The sequence below is a fragment of the Talpa occidentalis genome, unplaced genomic scaffold (assembly GCF_014898055.3).
Source record: "Talpa occidentalis isolate TD23 unplaced genomic scaffold, MPIMG_talOcc4v2.1, whole genome shotgun sequence".
NCBI classification, from domain to species: Eukaryota; Metazoa; Chordata; class Mammalia; order Eulipotyphla; family Talpidae; genus Talpa; species Talpa occidentalis.
The window spans coordinates 92,106,973-92,134,067 of record NW_026555331.1 but is presented as its reverse complement, the minus strand read 5'-3'; the positions used below and the strand labels follow the sequence as shown (position 1 = coordinate 92,134,067).

General features: G+C 35.1%; 1 protein-coding gene across 1 annotated transcript; it reads right to left on the bottom strand.

Moving 5' to 3' along the window:
* Positions 1-433: 433 nt before the first annotated feature.
* Positions 434-26,747, bottom strand: TMEM106B (transmembrane protein 106B). Its single transcript, XM_037508308.2, has 8 exons — positions 26,639-26,747; positions 24,197-24,418; positions 15,841-15,904; positions 14,229-14,388; positions 9,830-9,970; positions 9,534-9,583; positions 7,531-7,584; positions 434-6,816 (listed from the first exon to the last, which is right to left on the bottom strand). The coding sequence occupies exons 2-8, from the start codon at positions 24,414-24,416 to the stop codon at positions 6,678-6,680; spliced, it is 828 nt and encodes a 275-aa protein (XP_037364205.1). The 5' UTR covers positions 24,417-24,418; positions 26,639-26,747; the 3' UTR covers positions 434-6,677.
* Positions 26,748-27,095: the final 348 nt, after the last annotated feature.

The window sequence follows — 27,095 nt, the reverse complement described above, 5'->3', positions numbered from 1 at the left end:
GTTCAGTTCAAAACAAAAAGTTTTGGGCCTCCCCTGGTGGCACAGCGGTTGAGCGCTGGGCTGCGAAGCTGCCCGCAGCCTCTGCCGCACAAGTTTGATCCCCGGCCACCACAAGGGTCCCACATGGCGCGACAGACCTCTCCTGCTGCGCCCGCTGCTCCCCTCAGCAGTGTATTTCGTCAGTCTACCTGTTCTGCTCCCCGCTTTGGCTCTGGTGAATTCTCTCACCCTCCTGCGCTTCTGACTGTACCCAGTGCTTGTATAAATAAATCTTTAAAAAAAAAGAAAAAGTTTTGAGTTCAAACCAAAACCTTTGTGACTTGGCAATTCCCTTTAAAGTATACATTAGAAAGCCACCAAATTTGGTGGGAGAAAGGGACATTGATTAGGCACTGAAAACCAGAAAAGATTGTGGAATTCAAGGAATAGTAAAGTATTTTTTTCTAAGGAAAAGAACAGAATGAACAATGCATTGATGAATAACTGTTTCCAAGAAATGGCCAACATTTCAGTTTGGGTGGAACACAGTGAGGGGGCATAAGACTGAATTTAAGTTGTGCATGGACAATGAAATGTTCTCAACATCGCAGCGAAGACTCAGGCTTTTCTTCATTAAAAGCCAGGATGTGAAAGCATTAGAGATTTCAAGTGTAAGTCAAATTTGAGGGATATTACAGAGAAAGAACAGACAGAATTTAGCACAGATTGGAAGCTAAGTAGATAAAAAGAAATCAAAGATGATACTAAAGTGGAGTTTTTAAGAGCTGTAAGCTAAAGGACTTTCAATATTTCTATGAACTTGTTTATGTCAAGGGAATTCAAAAGCATGACAGGATACATGACGGATACAAATTTTATTTTTCATGCTAAAATTCTTACAAATTTTATTGTCACACAACTATAAGAGTAACAGTTACAACTCAATTTAAAAAATAGCATTTTGAGGACATTTCTAGTCTTTTGCTATCACAAGCATGTTATGCTACATGAACAGCAACAAGAGTTACAATTACAGAACTGCTCAACTTGAAAATTTAGTGTCATGACAGAGGGCCATTATACAATATAAGCAAAGGGCAAGTGCCCAAGTATAGTCTCACATTCTATATTATTCTGTATTCCACATTAGAATCAAGGGTGAGAAACTACCCATTAATATCATTCAAATATCTGACCCAGCAGGTCAAGTCAGCAAGCATTTCAAATCATTTTGCAAAATCTTTATTTCAGTTCTATAAGGAAATACAGACAAAACACACAAGGTATAGCTTGCTGATATTTTATGCCTAAACAAACCATTACATAATGAAATTATGTATCCTTTGCAACTTGGCATTTGTTCCATCTCACACAATAACTATAAGATGAGTAGTACTTACAGCACATAGAATCACCCAACTACAGCTGACGTAGTATCTCCCAGACTTCTAGTTTCTAAAATTCTGGGGGAAGTGGGACAATTTGAACTGTAACAGTCTACATGGTAGTAATATTACCTCTTGGCCATTGGCCCAATACTAATCCTTTTTGTTTCTTAGTATACAAAATATGCTGAAAACATTTCTCTTAAACACATTTCAATTAATGTAATTCCACAGAAGGCAACAATTTCCTTCTAGAAGAGTTAGGTTTAAACTATGAAAAACTTTCCATACATTTGTTAAACTAATTTATGGCATATTTTTGGGGTCAATACAGACCATACTTTATTTTTCAATTCAGAGCCTATACTAAACACATGTAAAAAGAACTACATACATAATCATATTGTTTTTAAAAAAATGGAAATTACCATTTTTATTTTTATAGTAACTTTATAAATACATCACTTGCTTTTATCCAAACTGAGGATGAATTTCCAAAATCCACGGTGAAATTTCTATTCTAAGCACAAAAACACACAAATACTAGTTCTAAATTTCAGCTCACAAGTGAAAACTCTTCACCTTGAAATAAGCAGATCTGGGATACTGGAGTGAAGTTTTTGATTGGTGCATATCACAAATATATTTTAATGTAAAAATAACTTTTGAGGAAATAATGCTTAAGTCTTTTTACCCCACCTTCTAAAACACACATTTTTTTTCTTAAAATAAAAGTTTAAGATAAACAACTCATTAAAAAATCTGATTTCACAAAAAGAGAGAAATAAAATTAATTGCTTTGAGCCAAGTAGTTACAGCTTTCAGACTTTGTAAGCCAAATAATCACATAATGGTTAAGTAAATTTTGCCTTACAACTTCATAACTTGAAATTCAATTCATACCACTTATCAAAGAACACTGCATATTTTTATAAATTTAAAACTTTACATTTTTAAGAGGAAAAATTCTAACAGTTAAGTATGAATAGTCTTAAAATCATGATACACATTTTTATTATACCAAAGACTAGAAAATTATAATATTTTTTAAAATACTATCAAAATCTCAAAGTCTAATACAGTAAATACAACAAATGTATTTTTATAAATAAAACATTTTCAAAGGCTAGAAAGAAAATATGCTAGTTTTGAGATCAATGATGCTTGAGTCACATTCATGATTTGAATATCAAATTTGCCTTTCAAGCTAATGGACATTTCCAACTCTTCACAACTCAATTTCCTCTGGTATAAGAGAGGGGGCAATGAAAGCAGGCCTTTAAGGTAGAGTTTAGAGGGTTCATTGAGGAATAACAGAATAATGCACAAAAAAGACTAGTATAGTATCTGACACCATAAGTAAATAATATAAGTTATATTGAGCAATGACTTACATTGGAGTCAAGTATCTATTATTCAATAAATAATGATTATATAAAGAACTAGCATATTTTCAAAACTTTATAAACCAAACAATGTAGTGTTTGGGGATATGCCCTCCAAAGAAACATCCAGAATTTTATGGCAATATTGATAAAGTTAAGAACTACAAAGGATTTATTAGGCTAATGACTGAAGTCACCTCAGTTATTTTTACTGTGTTTTGGTGTTGCTTCCTATTTTAACACTACAGCTGACACAGTATCTCCCAGAATTCTAGTTTCTAAAATTCTGAGTATCAAAATGACACCACCGTATCATTTCCAATCAACCATTTAGAAGATTTGAAGTGAATTATATTTTCTTGTCATAAATTTTAATGAAAATAATTATTTGATTGGCCCAAAGAAATAAAACAGGCATTGAAAAACTGCACACAGATAAATCCATAATCATTTACATGTTATACACTACAATAAAGATAGCTTTTTAGCAATTTTAAACAATTTATCTGTTATCAAATATGTTCACGCTTTTCTTATTTCAAATCTCAAACATATTAACCTCTGTTATTTACAAATAACCTATTCTGAAAACACATCAGTTATATCTTTATTGAAATGAACAAGGAATACTAAATTTTAACAAAAAAAATCAAGCTATAGATTATGCACTAAAATGTTTTGCGTGTGTTACTTTTCACTTAAAATATGTCAGATACCAACTTAGTTTCCTAAGTCTTTGTCTATCAGTACCATTCTGATTTTCACTATCAGCTAATCAGTTTCTCTAATTTTCAATCATTCTAACTTGAATCCAGCAGGGCTTGCCAAGTATATTTTGAATGACAGAGTATATATATGGAATACAAAAACAAAAACAAAACAAGGTCTGATTCCAAAAAAATAATTCACTGAATCCACTTGATAAGTGATTTTCAGCAAGTCCCTCAACTTTTCATCCTCTCCTTATCTTCTGTAAGATGAGGAGCTTACTGTTCTCAGGTCTGTGGGAAATCATGTTAGAAAAACATGAAAGAGCTCAGAAGTGGCAAAGTGCTATTATACATGTGTAATAGCAATACACAGAAGTTTGTCATAGTATTAGATTTAGGTAGAATGACTAGCTAATTAAAGGTGTAATTTAAGGGAATGTTATTCTTGGAAGGATCAGGAAAAATTTGTAACACCGCTTTCCTGTCCTTTGGCTAAGATCTGACAGCAGTGTTTTTTTAGACTACACTGGCACCTATTCTGTTACCATGTAAGGATAGACATTAACCTAAGAAAAGTTAAAACCTCATTCATTCTTTCCAGATGTTTTTATTGGCAATAAATCCACTTCATTTGAATATGTTTTTGTAGTTCTACTAATTTACAGCCTGCTTTTTTCTAGGCTTATTCTGGCAACTATTTAATACTTTCTGAAAGTGGTCACAGGTGATCTATATTTCTTTACTACAAATTTTTATTTTAAATTCTAGTTTCTTTTCTGACAAACTCAACAGGTATAACAAAGAATTTTTAATTTAAAGAATGAAGAAAAGGTATTTTCAGACAAAGTCACTAAAAGCAAATGTTCCCTCTTTTCTTCAGTAGATATTATGCATGCACTCTAAAATGTGATAAAAATCACAAAACAGGAAAATGGATTTAATTTATAAAACATGCCATCCTTGATTATAAAAAGCAGGAAAATAAATCAAGATTGATTTTTTGAATGAAACATTTGAAGGATGATTCTGAAGAAATGGTGATTTTGAAATAAATGGGACATGAGGACAAGGTAAAAGTAAAACAATGTAGTAAAAAAATGTTAACTTTTTTTTTTTTTATTTTACACAGAGTCACTGAACTACTATTACACTAGGTCACTCTATAGGTGAGGAAACTAGATAGAGGACTGGCTAGGTCTGTAGAAACATCTGGAAGCCCTACAACAGATAGTTATTGAAGTCACAGGAGTAGAAATTTTAGGCAAGAGTTTAGATTATATTCAGTAAAAGACTGTCAACTAAGTTTGAAACTATCATTTTTCTTCAATAAACAGCAATGTTAAAACTAAAAAAAAAATGATAGGGAATGAGAGAAAATGAAGAGAATGATTTGAAAAATATAAATATAACCAATACATTGGCAAAGTGCAAATTCAAAGAGTATGGGAATACTCAAAAAATAGTAAAAAAAAATAACAGAAGAAAAAAATTAAAATAAAGATTTTCACTAGAAACCATAATGTATTTAAAGGTGTATCTTCTTAATTATAAGAATGGGATAAATGAGTTATTGATGGATTAAGAGAAGACTGAGTAGTAAAATAAAAAATAATGAAGTTAGCATACTGCACTGATTAAAATGCTCATTTAAGAGGAAAGTTAAGGAGAGGCTTGAGTGTGTTAAAAGGCAGAAAGGTGAGCTTTATTATCTCTAAATAATTAAATAAAGTTTATGCATTACAGTTGAGAGAGTAGATAAATAATGTATGTTTCAGATGTGTTAGGCACTTTTGAGGGGTGGGAGGAATTACTTTCTGTCACAAGGGAATAGAAATAAATTAATCTCAAGCCACTTTTACTTTTTTTGGTATCATAGGCAGCCTCTAAGCTCAGTGGTATATATTTTAAAAGTACGTGGGACTTAGTAAGTGAACAGACAAAAAGCCCAAATGAAAAATGGTACTGAAAATATAAACAGCAAAGTGAGCAAGTCAATAACTTATATCTGAAAACAGTTTTAAATAATATTCAAACCCAAAGTAGAAAACTTTTAAAATGTAACTCCAAGAGGTATGATATCCATGTGATATGAAAAGTAACTAAAAGTTTAATTGGATATAGGTTTACTTTGACATAACCACTATAATTTAATGGCAAAATTTCTACCAATCAACCAAAGAAATAATTTTTCCTCTACTGCATTCATAAAACTGATGACTTGTACATCTAATGGCTATGAAAAAAATTGTCTTCACAATTCTCTAATATGAAAAGCAAGATTTAAAACAAGTGGAGCATCAAAATAATCTATCCCAAATCCACTTTGTTCCTGATTCGATATATAACTGGAATCATATTCATACTCCATAGGTTTCTGAATTTCATTTTCCTATTTTATTTATTTTTACAAGCAACTTACTTTACTTTGAAACTGTTATTATTTTATATGACATTATTCAAGCTATATAAAAACCATGCACAAGTTTATTTACAATATTGTACATTAAATTACTATGAAGTCACACAAAAAATTAAAAAAAATTGTAACATGGAAAGAGATGTGAAATACATTATTTAGGTGCTTTTTAAAACTTTAAGTACAGAATTTTGCAAAGATTATTTGGTTTATAAGTGTTAATACAAGCACTGGCTTAACATAAGACGAACAAAAACATGTAAATAAGAATTTCAATAAATGAAAAACTAAAAACATTTAGCTAAAAGCTAAAAAATATCATGTAGCTGAAATACTACCATGTAGCAATGGTAATTTATAAAATAGGAAAAGAAGATTATTCTTTAATAGTCTTCCATGAAGACTTAGTAAAATTCTATAAAAACTTTCAGAAATAAAGTTTCTCAAATTATGCTCATCACTAAAATTATATTTTCAATAGCCACTGGAGCTCTGATTTTTAAATATTTATTTATTGTCCTTCAAGTAAAAATTTCTGTTTTCCCCTCTGGGAACAGGGTATAGAAGAAAACCAATCAGTAAATTTAGATTTAAGTAAAAGAGCCTGATACAAACATTACGAACACAGAAGGGGGAACTGTAGTAACTCCAAGTTCACATACTTTTAACTGTATTCTTTAAACAGGAATGTAAACTTTAGGTTTGTTCAATTTAAGATCTCCTATTAGAAGTACCTCGTCTTTGAGAATTTGAAAATATCAATAAAGCATTTCTTCTTTTCCAGGGACAATTCTTTCAGTTTTTACTGTTGTGGCTGAAGTACATTTAGATATTCAGCCTGTCCCAACTGGTAAGTTGTGTTCCTTCCACAGTCAACATACTGGTACCTCTCCTGGGATATCTGTTCAGAGTGTACAAAATATGTTGTTGTCACTGTAACTCTACAAAGAAATAAATAGGGAGAAATATTGAATACTGTATATAGATACATATATAAAATTATTCAATAGTTTTCTACAGTGAGAATACTTTGATACATTAAAATTCTCTCCAGAGAGATTATTTGATTAACTCTGTGGACAATAGGTCTTTTAGGGGATATTTCTCCAATAGACAACAGAAAAGCTGGCTGAGCAGTCCTAGCCAAATAATTATATACAACAAATGCAATTTTTTCAAAACATGTTAACAAACTTAAGTTCATTCACTACTTATTTTAAAATAATGATGAACTTCTTTCACAGGTAAGTTAATGAAATGTCACCTAATGGCTAAAATACCAAATTTGAAATGTTTTACTGACTTAGGATGACACCCAATTTACAAACCCAACATTATTATGATTAATGAGAAACTGAACATTGAGCTAAGAGTCCTCCTCTCTATGCCAAATCAGATAATTTTCCTGAGTCTTACTAGGTCCATATTCACTATTTTAGTCAAGTGATTCTTTACTACTTCTCTCAGCTGCCATTTCCAATTTTGTAAAGTGGGATAATATTTACCTTTTGACCTTAAAGCACTCTTTTAAGGCTTCCAATCCAACTGAGATGGCACTTGTAAAGATGGTGTCTATATTACAAGCCAATGTTTATACATAAATTTAAAGTTTGAACAAGGAAATGTCTCTCTCAAAAAGAAAGCCTCATACTTACTGCATCATGAGCACTATGTTATGTACTTTGATGGATATCAGTGTACAGAAATCACTGTTAAAGGAAAAAACCAATGTGAATAAATGCAAACTATGACATTATAAATTTAAAATACCTTACTTACTATTTATAATAATTTTTTCTAAAGCTAAAATACATTTACTATTAAGTCATAATAAAGAGCATTTACTGGTTGAGAATTTCCTACAATTCAAAGAACATTTACTCATTTCATGACTTCTTATTCTAAAAATATATATGCTTCCACAGTATAGCAATTATAGAGTTGTTTAAAAATGGGCTATGAATTGCTTCTACCATGTTCACCTTACCAAATTTAGTAGCCATTTTGTTCATTGCTTAGAAACTGTACACCAGACGTCCAAAAAAATAGCCTATGACTATAATTATTTTTACTCAATCTCAGTAGTTAACAATCATTTAAATCCAACTTAAAAGCTTCAAAGCTTCAAATCAATAATAGAGTATTAAACATTATTAGCCTACTATTCTAAAATATCAACAAATATAAGAACATAATAAAAAGTAACAGGGTATACATGATTCTAATTCTGAAAAAGTAATCTATATAATAAATTTATGTTAAATAAAGGGGTATATACAGAAAGGTTACATATGCTGAAAAGAAGAAAGGAAAGACTGCGCTGGGAAAAATGTATCAGAGAAGCTTCCCTTTTTTGATTCCCGGAGGATAATCTGAAAGCAGTCCAGAAGAGCACTGGACCCAGAAAGTCCCTTGAGCTGAGGTGAAACTAGAGCATGTCTTGGACATCAGAAACTAGCACTGACTGTGCCAGTTGGAACACCAAGGAAATTCAATGCCATTCAATAAAATACTTTGAGACAAATGAAAATGAGGATACAGCAAATGCAGTAACAAGAGGGAAGTATATAGTAATACAGGTTGACATCACGAAACAGATCCAATAATCTTATCTTGCAACATAAAGAAATTGAAAAAGATGAATAAAACCAAAAAACCGTAGGAGGAAGGAAATAATAAAAATCAAAGCACAAATAAGTGAAACAGAAATTTTAAAAGTCAAAAACGTTATGGAAACCAAGAGTTTGTTCTTTGAAAAAGTAAACAAAACAAACCACTAGTTAGGCTCACAAAGTAAAAAAAGGAGAAAACTCCAATAAGCAGAATCAGAAATGAAGATGAGAAGTTACAACAGACAACTCAGAAATTCCGTATCAGAATAAATCACTATGAACATTTGTATGCCACTAAATTAAATAACCAGAAGAGATGGACAAGTTCACAGAAATATACAACCACTTAAGACTGAATTAGGAAGAAATAGAAAACCTGAATAGACCAATTATAAGCATAGAAATTGAAACAGTAATCAAAGGTCTCCCAAAAAACAAAAGTCCAGGACCAGATATTTTACTAGTGAGTTCTACCAAACCCTGAAAGAGGAATTCTTTCAAAAGAGGGAAACTTTCAAAACTCTGAACAAGAGGGAATACTTCCAAACATATTTGTAAGTTCAATATTACCCTGATAGAAAAACCAGAAAAAGATGCGACAAAAAAAGTAGAATTACAGATATACCCCTGACAAAGATGCAAAAATCCTCAACAAAATTTCTAAAACCAAATTTAACAATGCATTAAAAGGATCATACATTATGACCAAGTAAGAATTATTCCAGGACACAAGGATGAAAGAAAAAAGAACTGAGTTGATCGGAGGCCAAAAAAGAACAGTTAAAAAAATGGTCTTTTCCAATACTTCACAACATACATGAAAATCAACTCAGGATGTTAGACCTGTAACCATAAAAAACATTAGAAAAACACTCCATGACATACATTTCAGAGATAACTTTGCAGATTTGTCCCCAGCAGCAAGGAAAACAAAAGAGAATATAAACAATTCGGGACCAAACTGTATTTTTATACTTCATGTCTGTATCTTTATTCTTCATATTTTCAGATTCAACACAATAAAATAATTAAAAATTCAAACTTACTACATATAACTCATTTCCTCTGCTATGACAGTAGGTACTGTGTAATCAATCTGAAAGGTAAAAAAAAGAAAATAAGCAGAGAAAAAAAAAATCAAGAATTTCAGATATATTTTTTTAACTTCACAGTTTAGAAATCTCTCACTTTCAGTTTGATTTTAAGACTTCTTCTTATACTTGCATAGGATACATTTCAAAGTAAAGTTTTTGAGGAAATCCTCCACCACCCTAAAGTTAATACAATACATAAAACTGAGACTTATTTGAGTCATCCAAAGTATTTCATGACTGAGGCTTACTTGTTTCATATCCCGTGGACCAATATTGGTTATATTGTTTAAGCGTGCCTTTCCAATAACTGTTTTTGAAAACTGAACTTGAGCGGTGATGTTTTCAACTTCAACAGAATAGAAATTATTGTTTGTTATATTTAATGTGTTCTACAAAAGAAAGGAAGCAGAAAATGTAAAACGTTAATCTGAAAATAAGCATAATGAGTACTCCAAATTTAAAGAAAATCATTTCAGTTACGGCAATGCTTTATTCCTTAAATGTCAAAGAATTAAATGAACTAATTTTATTCATGATCACTATATCTATAAATATGCCTATAGTAAACACATAATTAAAATAAAATTTTATTAGATGCAAATTACATGTCTTTACATACTATATTTGTAGGCTGTTTCCTAGTGTATTATATATAGATGGCCATTTAAAACATTAAATGGTACTTTAAGTAAAGTGCTTAAAAAAGTTGTCATTTTAATTTATATATGAATAAATATTTACAATGGGGATAAAATAGGACAGGTTCAAATCCAACCAATTAAAAAAAAGCAGTTATATCATTTCTAAACTAAGTATCATTCCACAATTCTAATTCACAACTACTATTTCAAATTATCTTCAAAAATAGTCAATAAATGTAGGAAAACATGTTAAATCGAGATATTACAGATAAAAGTCTCTAAAGCAATCACAGCAAAAAATACCATAAATAAAACAGACACTAAATGATAAATCTTGAAGAAATATTTCTATAGAAGATACAGCAGTAGTTACCATCTATAATTTCACATGGAGTCCTTACAAATTAAGAAGACAAATATTTAACAGGAAAAAGGAACAAGAATATAACTAAAAATTTTATAAGTACAAATATAAATAGCCAAGAAACATTTTTTCAAATTCTCTTACAGTCAAAGAAACATTAACTCTAGTAAAAATGGAATATTGCTTATCTCTATCAAACTAGTAAAGCTTGCAGAAAGTGACATTTTCTTTCTGGCAGGGACAGGGTAAATATGTGAACCACTAAAGTTATTTTGCCAAGTAATCTTGCAATGGCCACAAAAATAATTAATGTGTATACCCTTGACAGAGCAACACTATTTTTGAGTATCTACTTCACACAAGTACAAATATTAGGCTCTTAATATCAGTATTCTTTGTGGATGGAGAAGCAAAAAACAAAACAAAACCCTTGAAACTAAAAGGAATGCTGATCCTTAACAAAGAATGATTGAAAATTATTATGAGTCATTAAAAACAGTGCACTAACTTTAAACTGGATAACAGATTTCTGCAAAGCATTATCACATAAGAAAACAAACAAATATTTTGTTGACACAATGATTTTAGAAAGATTGAACAAGTGAATTAATATTAATATATGGAGAAAGAAATGGAAAGATGTAATGTGGAATAAGTAGAAAGGAGAATATACTCAGAAAAAATTTTTAACAGATATGCTAGAGATTAAGTATATGATCACATTTATGCATTCATTTAAATTATAGTTATAAATATGAAATGAATTTCATAGATAAGTAATCTTTACTAAATATATAAATATGCTCATCTACTTGAGTCTTAATACCCATATCAAGTCCATTTCTGGACATGATAGGAAAAGAATTATTAATATGACATCAATGGACCTTTTGATACAGATCAAGGAATGGGATTCAGGAGAATCTTGCAATTTTCTATACAAGCAAAAATAATGTCTTTCTCTGAAGTGTTCACAACAGTCATTATTAAAGGGATCAATGATAAAAAACAGGTTGAGATCAAAGAGAACTGTAAGTACTAGAAAAAGATATATTTGGAATTAGGAAAAAAAACCCACAAAAATCAGGAAAGTGAGGAAAAATAAGACAGAACAAAAACTTAGTACTAAAAGAGGCATTTTGTTTCTGAGAGCAGTGAGAATTCACTTAATTTGTAAATCAAGAGTTCATAATCATAAGCTTTTACATAATTTATTATCAAAGACCTTTAGCTATTATCTTTTATTGACATTTTCAGTTTATTCTAAAGAAATGAAATCTAAAATGGAAACAAAATTTTAAGCACAGAGATATTTTGTGAATATTCATAACAGTAAAAGTGAGCATATATTAAGAAAATTATTACAATGTAGCCATGGAAAGAGTTACATGTGACTGACTGAACACTTAATATGAAAATGTAGTGAAATCACAGTTAAAATGCACACGTGGGGCCTCCCCTGGTGGCGCAGGCAGTTGAGTGCAGCGCTGTGAAGCTGTCCACAGCCTCTGCAGTGCCGGTTCGATCCCGGCCAGGCCGGCGAAGGTCCCGCATGGCATGGCAGACCTCTCCTGTCTCGCCAGCTGCTCCCCTCAGCAGTGTATTTCAGACTGTCTGTTCTGTTCCCCGCTGTCTCTGGTGAATCCTCTCACCCTCCCACACATCTGGCCTGTACCCCGGTTCTTATATAAATAAATAAATCTTTAAAAAAAATAAATAAAATGCACACGTGTATGTACTTGCACACTTGTATATGTACCTTTATAATGACAGGAATGTATGACTACATTTGTAACTATATTCAGGTATGTGAACATATATTCATTATTAGCAGATATATACACATTAATAGTTAAGCCCAAATAATAGCAGTAAACATTTTCACATGTTACAGTATTTTTCAAATGTTATCTAAAAGTATTTTTTTATATGTGGAAAGACAATAAATGTTATAAAAAAGCAATGAGTAGTACTTACATATAGTACTTGATGTAAGAAACAAAGCAACATTATTATATACCTTCAACATTTAAAATACTGATAGAGAACCTTCAGATATCTTGGATTTATTTTATTGTCAATAAATTAAATCTAATATACATTTTTTTAAAGATTTACTTTTATTTATTTATGCATACAAGAACTGAGGTGTAGGCCAGAGGTGCGGGGTGAGAGGATTCACCAGAGACAGAGTGGGGAGCAGAGCAGGCGGATCTACTGAAACACACTGCAGAGGGGAAGAGCGGGGAAAAACAGGAGAGGTCTCGGTGCCATGTGTTAGCTCCCTGCCTAGGGATTGGAACTCATGCTCTAATGGCTTGCTATAGCTTGACAGCACTGACTTTAATCCCTGCACCACCAGGGAGGCCCAAATCTAATAATCACTTATTTAAGAATCCTTTTTTATTTAGTTTCTCTCAATTTAATTACAGCTATTATCCCCAAATGTGGGAATTCCTTATTTAAAGTAAAATTATATTTACATGTAAATATACTCTCTGGCATTTAAAATGAAAAGTCACATGGCTTTATTATTTTTTATTATAAATTTATAGTATTTGATATGATAATAGGCTCTGGAGATAGGCAAAAAATATCTGGCCACTGCTATAAACATTGTACAAAAAAGGGAAATTATTGTATGTTCTTTGTTTCAAATGTCTGTTCAAGTAGGAAAAAACCCAACAACTCCCCAGTCACATAAAATGATTTACAATTAGCAATGTGTTGTGAATAGTTTATGCACATATATATATTTGTTCCATATAGTTGTTTTTTAAGAGAAAAACTTAGATTGACAACTTTTGACAGTAAGTTATGGGACTAAGTGGATTCATAGTTTTTTCCTGCCATTAAATAGCAATCCTACTTTAACATACCGTTTTCTTTCACTTCCTATACTGTCCCTCCACCCATCTACCGACACAGGCCTTTCTACTTCAAACACAAGCATACCAACCATATTTGCAAGGAAAACCAATTAAAATCTACTATCACTCTTCCAAACAGATCATGGCCACACAGATAAACTGTGAGGCTCAAAGTCACTAAGGATAGCCAATGTCATAATCAGTGCATATCTTCCTTTTAAAGAACGCAGCAGTTTGCACATACTACTTTTTTGGTTAACATGTAAGACAGGTAGAAGGTCTTCCCTGAGGATCTTGTTTTTTGTTTTGAGGAGTGGAGTAACTGCACAGTCCTAAAAACCAAGGTCCTGGGGAACACAGGGCATTTTCATACATACTAATTTATAGCAAAAGCAATCATGGTCTGTTAATGATGGCAAATCTCTGTTTATTTCATTGTCATTAATTAAACAATATTCAAGGAAAGAAAAATATATTTATAATACCTATCAAATCAACTATATTAATACCTCGGCAGGAGCGATCAGAGCAAATGTTGAAAAACAGACTATAAATACTCCTTTTACATTCAATTAATTGCTTAGTTCATTTTACTCTCCTAAATGCTAAAGAATTCTGTATACATAATTAACAGTGTTTATTTACCATTTTCAGGAGAATCACTAATGGTAAAGAAAATCATTACAGCAAAGGCACAGGTTAACAGGAACAAAGGTTTTATTTAACATGGTAAGAAATAAATCAAATATTTTTAGTAAGAATTTGTACTTACAGTGATGTTCAAATATACCATACGCTTTTGAACATCATAACTGACGTATGCTGATTTAACGCCGATGTATTTCACATCAATAGAGCGAGGGAAAAGGAAATACACAGCCAATCCAGAAAGGAGTAGACAGACAAACACGGAAACCACCACATACAGTTTTCTGAAAAGAAAATGAAGTATTTAAATATATGTGCATCAAAAATTACATAATAAAACATCTATAAAAGATACTTTCAACTGGAGTCTTCCCTTCTTATATTAGCAGATAAAAGATGTATTATTCACCAATATTTTACATTATGAAAGTACTGAGCAGTACTGAGCAGAGTTATGTCTGAGTCTATTATATGTTACAATGTTTTATTTTTAAATTTTTTAATTTTGGGCCTCCCTGGTGGCGCAGCGGTTGAGCGCTGGGTTGCGAAGCTGCCCACAGCCTCTGCAGCGCCGGTTCGATCCCCGGCTGCTCCCCGGCCACTGGAGGAGGGTCCCACATGGCGCGCAGACCTCTCTTGCCGCCCGCTGCTCCCCTCAGCAGTGCACTTCAGTCTGCCTGTTCTGCTCCCCACTCTGGCTCTGGTGAATTCTCTCACCCTCCCGCGCTTCTGACTGTACCCAGTGCTTGTATAAATAAATAAAAATAAATCTTAAAAAAAAGTCTTTAAAAAAATAAATAAATTTTTTATTTTTATATATTTATGCAAGAACTGGGGTGTAGGCCAGAGGTATTGGGAGAGGGGGAAGGAGAGAGGATTCACCAGAGACAAAGTGGGGAGCAGAACAGGAGGATCTACTGAAATACACTGCTAAGGGGAGCAGTGGATGAGGCAGGAGAGGTCTGCTATGCCATGTGGGTTAGCTCCCTCGTGAGGGACTGAACTTAGGCTGCAGAGGCTGGTGACAGCTTGATAGCACTACATTAACCCCTGCGCCACCAGGGAGGCCCTACAATGTTTTTCTTAAAATATGACTTACCCATACACAGTGCTGTAAACTAACCTTATCTCAATAAAATTTTTTTTTAAAAAGATGAAGACTGTGATTTTTAGGCTTATTATAGACAGAACATTAATGCAGTCATTCCCAAACTAGGCTGCATATTAGATTCAAGATGGGAAGTTTCTTTTTTTTTTTAAGATTTATTTATTTTTATACAAGAGCCGGGGTACAGGCCAGATGCGCAGGAGGGTGAGAGGATTCACCAGAGACAGAGCGGGGAACAGAACAGACAGACTGACCGAAATACACTGCTGAGGGGAGCAGCGGGGCGAGACAGGAGAGGTCTGCTCGCCATGTGGGTTGCTCCGAGGCCGACGGGGATTGAACTGGCACTGAAGAGGCAGCAGACAGGCCCACAGCACTGTGCTCAACCAAGATGTGAAGTTTCATAAACACATAGATTTTAAGACTTCTTTCTGAATTCATGAAAGCAAAATTTTGGTACTCTCTCCAAACTAGAGCCAAGTGAGTCCTCCATTTTAGTGGATTATTCTCAGAATTATTTGTTAGAATGGAAGTTTAATAGTATTAACTAGAGCAATTACACATAGTTTGAAAAGGGAAAAAAAAATACAAAAAACAAAACAATTGCCATTTTCTTATAATCACTTACGTTCTTCTTGGTCTTAATCTCTGATCGCTATATGGAATCAAAGCCACCAGTTGATTTTCTTGCCCTAAAATAAAAAGAGAGTTTAAAAACTTACTACATGATTTATTAAAAATATAATGGTTCCCTAGGCAAAGTGGTTTAGAAAACCAGAATATCATCTGATTCTCATCTCATTCCTTTAGTAAACTCTCAAAATCTTCAAAAAGCATGCAGTATAAACGGATGTCCAGAGCAGATATTTTTTTCCATACCTAGATACCTAGCTAATTGAAATAGCATTAGGAATGATAAAGTTCATTCTTGTAACTGTTTCTTACAATGAAAAAAATCTAAAAAGTCCTCACCACACCTTCCTTCAACCTCATAAGACTCTGATTAAGACTCTGATTTGGTTATTTGGCTAAGAACAGAAGCTTCGGGCCTCCCTGGTGGTCCAAGGGGTTAAGCACCGCAGTATAAAGCAATCCACAGCCTCTGCAGCACAAATTCCATCCCTGGCCAGCCAGGGAGAAATCCACATGGTGAGGCAGACCTCTCCTGTCTCACCCGCTGCTCCCCTCTGCAGTGTATTTTGGTCAGTCTGCCTGTTCTGTTCTCCAGTCTGTCTCTGGTGGATCCTCTCACCCCCCACATCTCTGGCCTGTACCCCAGCTCTTATATGCATAAATAAATAAATCTTTAAAAAAAAAAAAAAAGAGAACAGAAGCTTCTGGGCCTTCAGGGTGATGCAAGGGGTTAAGTACCAGCAATATGAAGCTAAGGGCAGTCACGGCAGCATGAGTTCTATGCCAGGCCTGGGAGCTAACCCACATGGCACAGCAGACCTGTCCTGTCTTGCCACCTGCTCCCTCAGCAGTGTATTTCAGTCAATCTGCCTGTTCTGCTCCCCACGCTGTCTCTGGTGAATCCTCTCACCTCCCTGCACCTCTGGCCTAGACCCCAGTTCTTGTACGCATAAATGAAATAGATCTTTAAAAAAAAAAAAATAGAATAGAAGCTTCTTCTGTGTCCTGAAATCCTTTTAACTACCAAGGTTTCTACATTATCCCCCTTGAAAAACCAAAATTGACACATACTAAGTCTCACACAAAAGCCCTTACATAATGAGCCTTCCAGGCAAGAGTCTTTGCAGTCACATAACTCACCACATTAAACCACTTCAAAACACATTATTTTTTTCTTACATTGACCTATATCCATATACTTTAATGGAAACACGGGCTTGTAAATGCCAATTTCCCAAGTTACCATTATTTAACGTTTTATATTACCTATTAAAGCAACATTGACAAATTTAGATCTTTTTTTCCAAGTGTTCCATAATGCTTCCATTATTTGTTCTGGACATTCCACTGCTCTCGTATCATTTAAACTTCCCCCACCACATACACATACACATACAGTTGACCCTTGAACAACAGAGGGGTTAGTGGTACTGAGCCTACACACAGTTGAAAATTATTGTATAAATTTTAACTGTCCCAAAACTTAATTACTAATTGCTTGCTGTTGATAAGAAACCTTACCTTTAACATAAGCCATCAATTAATATATATTTTAAGTGTTGTACTTACTATATACTGTATCCCTATAATAGAGTAAGCTAGAGAAAAGGAAATATTTCAAGAAAATCATGAAGAAAAAATACTTCCATGGTGTTATGCTATATCTATCAATACTGTTATGTTTATGTCCTCTGGTTATAAGAAAATTCTTGTATAAGTGGATCAGAAGTCAAATTTTATAACCCAAACACAATTAAAATTTACTCTTCGCTTGTGACAATGAGCTTATAGAACATTTAAGTTCAAATAACTGATTATAAAGGGGTAGGGCAACAGCCTTGTTTCACACAATGACATGTGAATACAGAAGCAATGCATGACTATATATGTGTGTGTGTGTGTGTGTGTGTGTGTGTGTGTGTGTGTGTGTGTGTACATGTCCCATCTTGGCCAATGGTGTTCATTTAGGTAAGCCACAACCCCAGTCAAAATCAACCTTTTAGCTACCTACATTCACAAATAAATGTGGATAGATGAAACTGTGTTCACTGGTCTCATTTAATATCAGTAATTTCAAATGGTCCTTAATAATACCAACAAACATACAATATATCTGTCCATAGTTTCCATTTTCAGGTTGACTCTCAATTATATTACTTCATCTCTCAAACTTCTAATACCTTCTTCCCTACCCTTACTCATTAGCTCATGGCGTGGCAAAAGGAAGAGAACTTCCAAGAGGTCCCATCACTGCAACCACCACAGCTCCTATATCCATACACTCTATCTGCTCTCCTATCACTAAGAGTAAACTATGTTCCTTTGCAAAAAAAGCCCTCTGCACTTGTGCACAAAAATCTAATAACCTCCCATCTCCAGCATTAACGTTTTCTTTATGGGATCATTCTCATCAGCATATAAACATATTATTCACTCCATTAAAAAAAACAAAAAAAAACAAAACAAAACTCTCTCCTGTGATCCCAACCAATATGACAGCTGAAGAAAGTTCTTGCTTTGCTCCTTGCCCAGGGAAACCATACCCAGAGTCCCATGTTGGCTTGGGGTAAAACTGGAACAGCCCACTGGATATGAGACAACACAAAGCACAGAGGAAACACAGGAGAGAGTCATGTATCATTGAAAAGAAAGTAGGTGGAAAGAAATGCCTGGAGGCTGCAAGATGGAGTGAGGGGACATAAACAGGGAGTCTGGGGTAGGGAGAACAGCAAGCTAGTGGAGACACATGCCCCTGAACAAGGGAAAAAAACATATGGAGGAGTTTGGATGCTCAAGACTACACCCCCTTCCCCACCCATCAGAATTGGTATTTACCTCAAGGTGCACGGACAGTGCACAGACAAAAGAATCCCAGACCTGGAACTCAGGAGGAATATTGGTGGTGTCATAAAGACAAGGCAGCCCCCACAACTGCCAAACATATCACCACCAGCAGTTGGACTTTTCCCAGCACCTTCCCTACCCTGACTCAGCAACAGCAAAAACAGGTCTCAGTAATTACGTAAGTTAGCAAAGGCCAAAAAATCAATTCAAATCAAATCAAACCATAGTGCCATCTGCAGAAAAAGTAAAAGTGCCTCAACTCTCCAAACTTCTGCAACAAATATTTTTAAAAAGGGTAAATTAAAAGCAGCAGGGTGACCAGACAAAAAAATGTAACACAAGGTAATTGGAAAACCTAAGGGAATATTATGTCATGAGAACAAAATTTTCCAAAATATTAACTACAAAGACATGAATGAGTACCATTCTCTGAGTTCAACATTGCTATAATAGAAACTCAAAAGGCAAGACAGAGTGATACGAGGTAACTCAGAAAAGCTAATCAAAGAAATACAAGAGAATTAAGGAAAACCAATGAATAATCAGAAATAAAATGAACAGAAGGTAGAAAATGAAGCTTTGAATCCAAAAATTACAAAACTTCAGGATGCAACTAGCTCAATAAACAAGATTAAAGAAACTCTAGAGTACGAAAATGAACAGTGTAAAAAATAAATATTAAAATAAAAAAACTCTAGAGAAAGCCACAGAAGCAACAGACCAAATAATCAGATCACCTCAAAGACAGTAATGCACAAATGACCCAGGAAGAAAAACAGAAACACAAAGTAAAATAAATGAAGATGCACATTGAGAATTATCAGACTCATGAGGAAAAGCATCATAATGCTGTCCCAGAAGTGGGAGAGAAAAAGGGAAAGAGAGTGCTTATCGAAGAAATAACAGAGAAAAAATACCCAAGCCTGGGGAGGAACTGAACATACATGAAGTACATAAAGCCATAATAATACCTAATTATCTAAATGCAGTGAGACATACACCAAGACACATGGTAGTAAAACAAGAGTTCAAAACAAAACAAGCCCTCTGAAGGTACCTAGGGGAAAAAAAGGACAAAACATAAAGGTATTACCATCAGGCTTTCAATATAGGCAAGGAGAGAATGGAATGACATAAAAAATACTCAAAGAATACAGCCAAGAACACTATATACTGTAAGGCTCTTTCAGATGAGGGAGAATAAAGGCCTTCCCCAACAAACAAAAGCTGCAAAAACTGGCCGACACTAGACCTTCAAGAAATGTTGAAAGGAGTTCTCCTATCTAAATCAAAAAGAAAGGCCACAAAAAAAAAAAACTGGCTATGGATAGAAACAGAAAAGGAGAAAATAGTGGTAGCAGATCCTCATATATCAATAATCACGCTAAATGTGAATTAACTAAACTCACCAATTATGAAGCAAAGAGTGACTGTTTTGAAAAGAAAACAAAACTCAATTTTCTGGACTCTCCAGGAGACCCAGCTGAGTGCCAAAGTAAGCACAGATTCAAAGTAAAAAGTTTAAAAAAAATCCCACAAGCAAATGAGACCAAAAGAAAGAGAAGGATAGTCATACAGAGAAAACAGACTTTTAGTTGAAAAAGATCAACAAGAGACAGGGATGGATATTATATAATAATAGTTTAGGGTACAATACATCAGGATATTAATACTCAAATTCAAGAAATGATGAAAACTAGATAACTACATGCAAAAGAATAAAACTAGATCCCTATTTGACAACCATACACAATAGATAACTCAAAATGGATTACAGATGTAGACATAAGACATAAAACCTAAAATACACAGAAGAAAATACAGGTAAAACATTGAAAAAATGAATTCAGGGATTTCTTTGGGGACTGACAGTAATGGCAAGGGGTGCAACAACAAAATTAAATAAATGAAACACCAAGCTAAAAAACTTCTGTACAGTGAAAGAAAGTATGATTTAAGGCATGATCATACAGATAAGGGTATAATATCTAAATTACTCAAAGATGTCGTAAAACTCCACAGCAAGAAAACAACCCAAGGAATCAGTGAAAGAGTTAAATAGACACTTCTCTAAAGAAGACAGACAGACAACAGGCATATGAAAAAAAGTGCTCGTAATCAAATTTCATCAGAGAAATTCAAATCAAAACTATAATGAGCTACCACCACATACTCATGAAAATGGCCAATATCAAAAAGGAAGAAAGAACAGTTGTTGGTAAAGTTGTACAAGAAAGGAAAATACCCCATCCAACAATATTAGTGGGAATGCAGACTGATACAATTCCCATGGAAAACAATATGGAGGCTCCTCAAAATGTTAAAAATAGATCTACCATATGACCTAGCAATTCCAAGGTATATACCTGAATACAGAAATACTAAGTCAAAAAAATATATACATTCTCATGTTCATATGGAAACAATGTAAGTGCCTGAGAATAGATGAGTGGATTAAGAAGAGTTGTATGTTACACAATGGGATATTACTCACCAATCAGAAAAGATGAAATCTTGCCATTTGTGACAACACAGATGGAACTGGAGATTATGTCAAGGGAAGTGAGCCAAAAGGACAAAGACAGATACTAGACAATTTCATTCATACAAAGAAAAAGGCAAAATTAAACCAAATAAACTCTAGAAATCTGACTACGGAATTGAGGTTACCAGAGGTTAATGGGGGAAGAGGGAGAGCAAAATGGGGAAGGGGCACAAGGAACTATGCTGGGGGATTATGTGTGTTCTGATGGTGGCTGGGTGTGGTAATATACATCTGAAGAACTGTGATTCTACACCCTATATCACACAGTTTTTAAATCAAAGTTACAATAGAAATTAAAAAAAAAAATTAAGTGATTACTTAAAAAAAATCCCTCTCCTGATCTCATCACTTCCTTCAGCTATCAAATCTCTTCTCTCCTTTCAGCAAAAATCCTTAAACACTTATTTTTTCTCACTATATAAATCAGCTCCTCCTATGATCTCTTGATCTTGGTTTTGGAGGTGTGAAAAGCTGACATCTGAGAAACCATCTTTAAATGAAGCAAGGGAGTTATTACTGAAAAACTGTATTATCTATCTACACTGAACTGGGCTAAAGACCTTTCAAAAAACAATAGTCTTGGGCCTTCCTGGTGGCGCAAGGGGTTAAGCGCAGCACTATGAAGCTATCCTCAGCCTATGCAACATGAGTTCAATTCCCGGCTGGCCAGGGAGATACCCACATAGCGCAGCAGACCTTTCCGGTCTCACTGCTCCCCTCAGCAGTGTTTTCAATCAATCTGCCTGCTCTGCTGCCCACTCTGTCTCCGGTGAATTCTCTTACCCTTCTGCACCTCTGGCCTGTACCCCGGTTCTTGTATGCATAAATAAATAAATAAATCTTTAAAAAAAAAAAAAAAAAAAAAAAGGTCTCCAGTGGCTGCTACTGCTACATCACCAAATCCAATAGTTAGTTCTCAGTCTTCACATTACTTTGTCTGTAGGTAGCATCTGACATAGTTGATCACTCTTTCCCCCCTGGTATTACAGAGGAGAAAATATAATTTTCCCTCTGTCCTTTTAAGTTCTTAGTTAATATATCCTTGCAGTAAATTACAGACATTAGCAGAAACACAAACAAAAGTAATATGTATACCTCCTGCATATATGGCAGTTACCCAGGAAAACTAAGTAGTCAAAACAGCCTAAGCCATCTCTTTAAATAACATTTTCAGATAAGGGTAGGATGTGGGGAAGGAATGGGAAGAAGGTCAGTTATGAGAGGTTATCAGGAAAGGACTGTAAACAAGGCATGGTATTTATGCATATTTAAGTTTCTGCTTTTTCCACTGATAAGAAATAGAGAGATTTGATCACCCACCTATTCTTGGGTACTGTGAGGGGCACACCCAGAAAAATGGATTTTTGTTTATACATGTAAATATGTCCTATAGAATGGTGAACTTTTTACTGAGTTTTTCCTATGTTTGTTGTTTCTTAAAAATAACTAGGTCAAAAAAATATACACCGAAGAGACATATTTTGAGGTAGCAAATTTTGCTTCCCTTGTTCATTTTTCATTCATCTTCTAAGACATCACAGGAAACAGGGTTTTCTTCTACTCTAACTGCTCTTTTTCAGAGTCCTTTGCTCAGTTTTTGCCATGTCACTGACTTTGAAATGCTAAAATGCTCCAAGGTTCAGTGTTAAGGTTTCTTCTTTCTATTCACACTGATGAGCCTGGTACTTTCGTCCAACTGGCTTTGTCATCTATGTACTGAGGGGACCACTAAGCCTTTATTATAATTGTTTACTGAACACATCAAATAGTAAATATACATCTCCAAATGACTATATCTAAAATCGAGCTTATGCTCTCTCCTATGACACACAGTCAAATCATTTCTCTGTCTTACATTGGTGGTAGAGTGGTGAGCATAGCTGCCTTCCAAACCTTTTCTGTATCTTTTTTTTTTTTTAATTTTTTTTTTTATAGAGGCATGTTTTATTTATTTATTTTGTTTGTTTGTTTGTTTTGTTTATACATGCACTGGGTACAGTCAGAAGCGCGGGAGGGTGAGAGAATTCACCAGAGCCAGAGCGGGGAGCAGAGCAGGCAGAAGGACCGAAGTACACTGCTGAGGGGAGCAGTGGGCGGCAGGAGAGGTCTGCGCGCCATGTGGGATCCTCCGCCGGTGGCCGGGAAGCAGCCGGGGATCGAACCGGTGCCGCAGAGGCCGCGGGCAGCTTCGCAACCCAGCGCTCAACCGCTGCGCCACCGGGGAGGCCCCTTTTCTGTATCTTAAGAAATATTCCATTCTTCCTATGCTGGGGGGAAGAAAATGTTGGAGTTAGCCTTGATTTCTGTTTACCCACAATCCTATTCTGGACTTATATCACATACCAACTTCAAGCAAGCAGAAAATGAGACTAGCACCAGGTACATTTATTATTTCTATTGTTGCCACTACAACTAAGGTAGCTTTCAAACAACACAGGGGGTTATTCTCTTCTGTCTTCCCCCATGATATGCCAGAAACATATTTTTTTTCTGTTTGGCTCATGTTCCTATACCAACCTCCCTCATGTAATTCCTTTTCAAAATAATTATGGTATGATCAGCTTATTATTATTTTTTAGATATTTAAAAATAACACGTCACCAAATCATTTACCTTGCTCAGAACACAAATTACAGCAAAGAGACATGATAGGAACTCAAATGATGTCAAATATAACTAAAAGTTTTCAGTCAGGAGACAAAGTATATTTGCTTTCACAGCACATAAGAAAGAAAAAATTTTGGAATTAAAGTGGTAGTTCACATTACTGCTTTAACAACCTTAATTCATACTTCCACACTTTTTTTTGGTGTTGCTTTAACTAAAGATAACTGGCAGGCAGTTTTAACTTTAATCCTGAGTCTTTAAAACATAAAGGGTTGTGCTTAGACCTATGGACTTTAATATTTGTTCAAATGCCAAGAAGCATAATTTAAAGAAAAAACAATGTGACATTACATACCCCTAGGAATTCTTCCTGTTCCTTGACAAGTGGGGCAAGTGACACTGTCTCTTCCTGTAAATTCCACATATGGAAACTGAGAGACATCTCCATTTCTTGTATCTTCATTATGGACTTCATTATTAATCAATCCATTCCTGATATTTTCAGTTGATGTGAGTCCATCATAGGTGTCTTCATTATTTGAATGCAAAGGTAAATGAGAAAAAGACTTTCCCATGTCTAAAAATAGAGGGGAAAAATACACTCAATACTATAGATTATTTAAAATACTAAATATGTAGATATACTAAGTCAAAAAAATGAATGTAAAAGAACACTATAGGCTATTTATATAAATTTAATTAATTAGGACAAGCTTTAAACTATTTTTTAAATTAGAATTACATTCAATCAAAATAATGTGGAATATGGGAGCTTAAGTCTAAAAGTATTTTTCTGACAAAATTTTATGAAGCAAAATCATATAAGACTTTTGATGAAAATGGGCTTTCAAAGAACATTAAAATTTGACAAATGTCTACACTTTCTGAAAAGAAAAAATGCAGGCATCACTTTAATTAAAATAAAATAAAAATACTTTCAACTTTTAAACCAATTAGCTCTGAAGGCAACAGCTGCCTTTGGCAGATTACAGTTAAGTATCATACAAGGTAATTTCAAAGTAGCATTTTTTAGCTTTTTAAAAATTCATACTCCTTTGTGACAAATAAAATTCACAATCATCATTCTCACATTTCATGCTTTAAGCATTTCAACATCTACAACAAAACCAGTTGACATCAAATCCTGCAGGTTTTTCTTTCACTTAACAACTAGCAGAGTTAAAATAACAAAATTAACATTCTAAAATATTAAATATAATTCATCAATAGAAAGCAGCAAAATTTGGAACATTAACATGCAAAATTTTAGGACAGTGCAAAAATAACACCGGGAAAACTAAATACAAATTTAAAGTCAAGTAAGATTATTTAGTACTTGAATCTTTACAAAAATGACCTCTGCAAGTAGGAAACACAATAACATTGCAGTTAAAACTTTAAATCATATAATCCAATCTGCTGATATTCTCAGGGAAAACTAATAAAGGGGAACATCAGAATTTAAAAATAACATATCTTTTCTAAATTTGACCATATATTTTTTATTGGTTTCTAAAAATAGATTAATATAGCTACTATAAAATGAATTGTTCACATAGTGTTTCTTTTAAAAATTCCTATTGACTTGACCAAATAAAACCAACACTAAAACCAACACTAAACCAACAATTTATCCTACAGTATGAAGAAAAGTTTGCTTTTGAAAGTTGGCATGTCACCATTACTTTGCAGTAGCTCACAGTCTGTAAACAGCAGAATAAAAAAATCATGAAACAGACAAAATTATAGAATGGGGAATAATGCTTATTTCTACTATTTAAAAAATCTACTCATAAAATAACCACGTAAGTTCAAAAATATCAATGATTTATGACTTTTACAAAAGCATTGTGTTCTCTTAATTTGGTTAAATATTAAATCCAAGCCAAAGCAAGACTTGGCAGCCACAGGTGGTTCAGGGGTGAATTAACATCATTGTCCCCAAACTGTGACCTTGGGGCCTAGATGAAATGGGACCCATGGGGCTCAGAAGCCTTTCCAAGATCTGAGTTAACATAACAGGTGAGTTAAGGTGCATCCCACTGCTAAGTCTTACTGGGGAAAGAACATAGCAGGCAACACCAGGTGACCACTCTCAATGTGGGCTTGTTTTCTTGCTTTGATAGAGGTTTAAGGGGCCAAAGGCTGGACAAGCCAGCCCTCCCTACTGGATTTTCCTCAGGGCACTTGTACATTTAAACATTTTAATTCTTGAGGACTTGTTGGTTTACAAAGAGGTGCTAGGCCTGCTTCTCTTCTCTGGGCTGCTTATATATTTTTCATTGCGACCTCTTAATTTTCCGAAAACCAACACAGATCCAGACCCAGCACCGAGAGGAAAAGAAAAATAAAAAAAAAAGTATGGGACTCCATCCAATTTAAAATGGGTCGTGATCTGTGAGAAAGAAGAAACTCTGAGCCTCTCATACGCTACATAAACAAAACCCAGCAGCACACAGCCTACTCCTGAAAGGTTAAAAACATGATCCCGCAACCATGCAAGACTCAAGATAACAAAACCAGGGCCGCCGAGTCAACCAAGGTGTGTGTTGTAGGGGGAAGGGGGGTGGTTCTGCAGGCAACCGCGGGCGCTAGCCCAAGCGTGAGCCCCCTGGCAAGAGGCTGGGCCCAGGAAACAGAAGGTGACAACATCTTCGACGCCCAGTTCTAAGCGCCGCCCGGACGCCAGGCGCCCCAGCTCCCAGCTCCGAGGCGGCCTTTCCTCCCGCCCGCTCGGCTCTAGCCAAACGCCGCTGCTCAGCCGCGCTCCCGGGCAGGAGCGGCCGGGGTCGCTTACCTGCAGGCGGAGCGCGGCGCGGCCCCGGGCAGCTCCGGCGCAGACAGGGTCAAGGAGTCCGCAGCCCCAACAGCGAAAGCTCGACCCGCAGGCCTGCGGCGCAGGGCGACCGCGGAGGAGGGGCGCGCGAGGGGCGGGGAGGAGGCGGGGACGCGGCACGTTGACTGCAGCTGCCGCGGCCCCGCGCTGGTGCAATCTGCGCCCGCGCTTGCGCAGAGCGCTCCGGAGGGGAGGGCTGGGGCCCGGGAGCGCGCACGACGCATGCGTGCGTCCTCGCCGTCGCGAAGCCGCGGGGCACAGAGGCTGCGGGTCTGCGCGCTCTCGGTCTAGTTACCTTGGTCTCCCCAGACTTGGAGGTAAAATTTGGCGTCTCTAGCCCTGGAAGGTTTAGAAATAATCGGAAAGGGAGTCACCCCTCCCTGTGTCCCGTCAGCTGTGTCCTTTTGCAGCGAGGAAA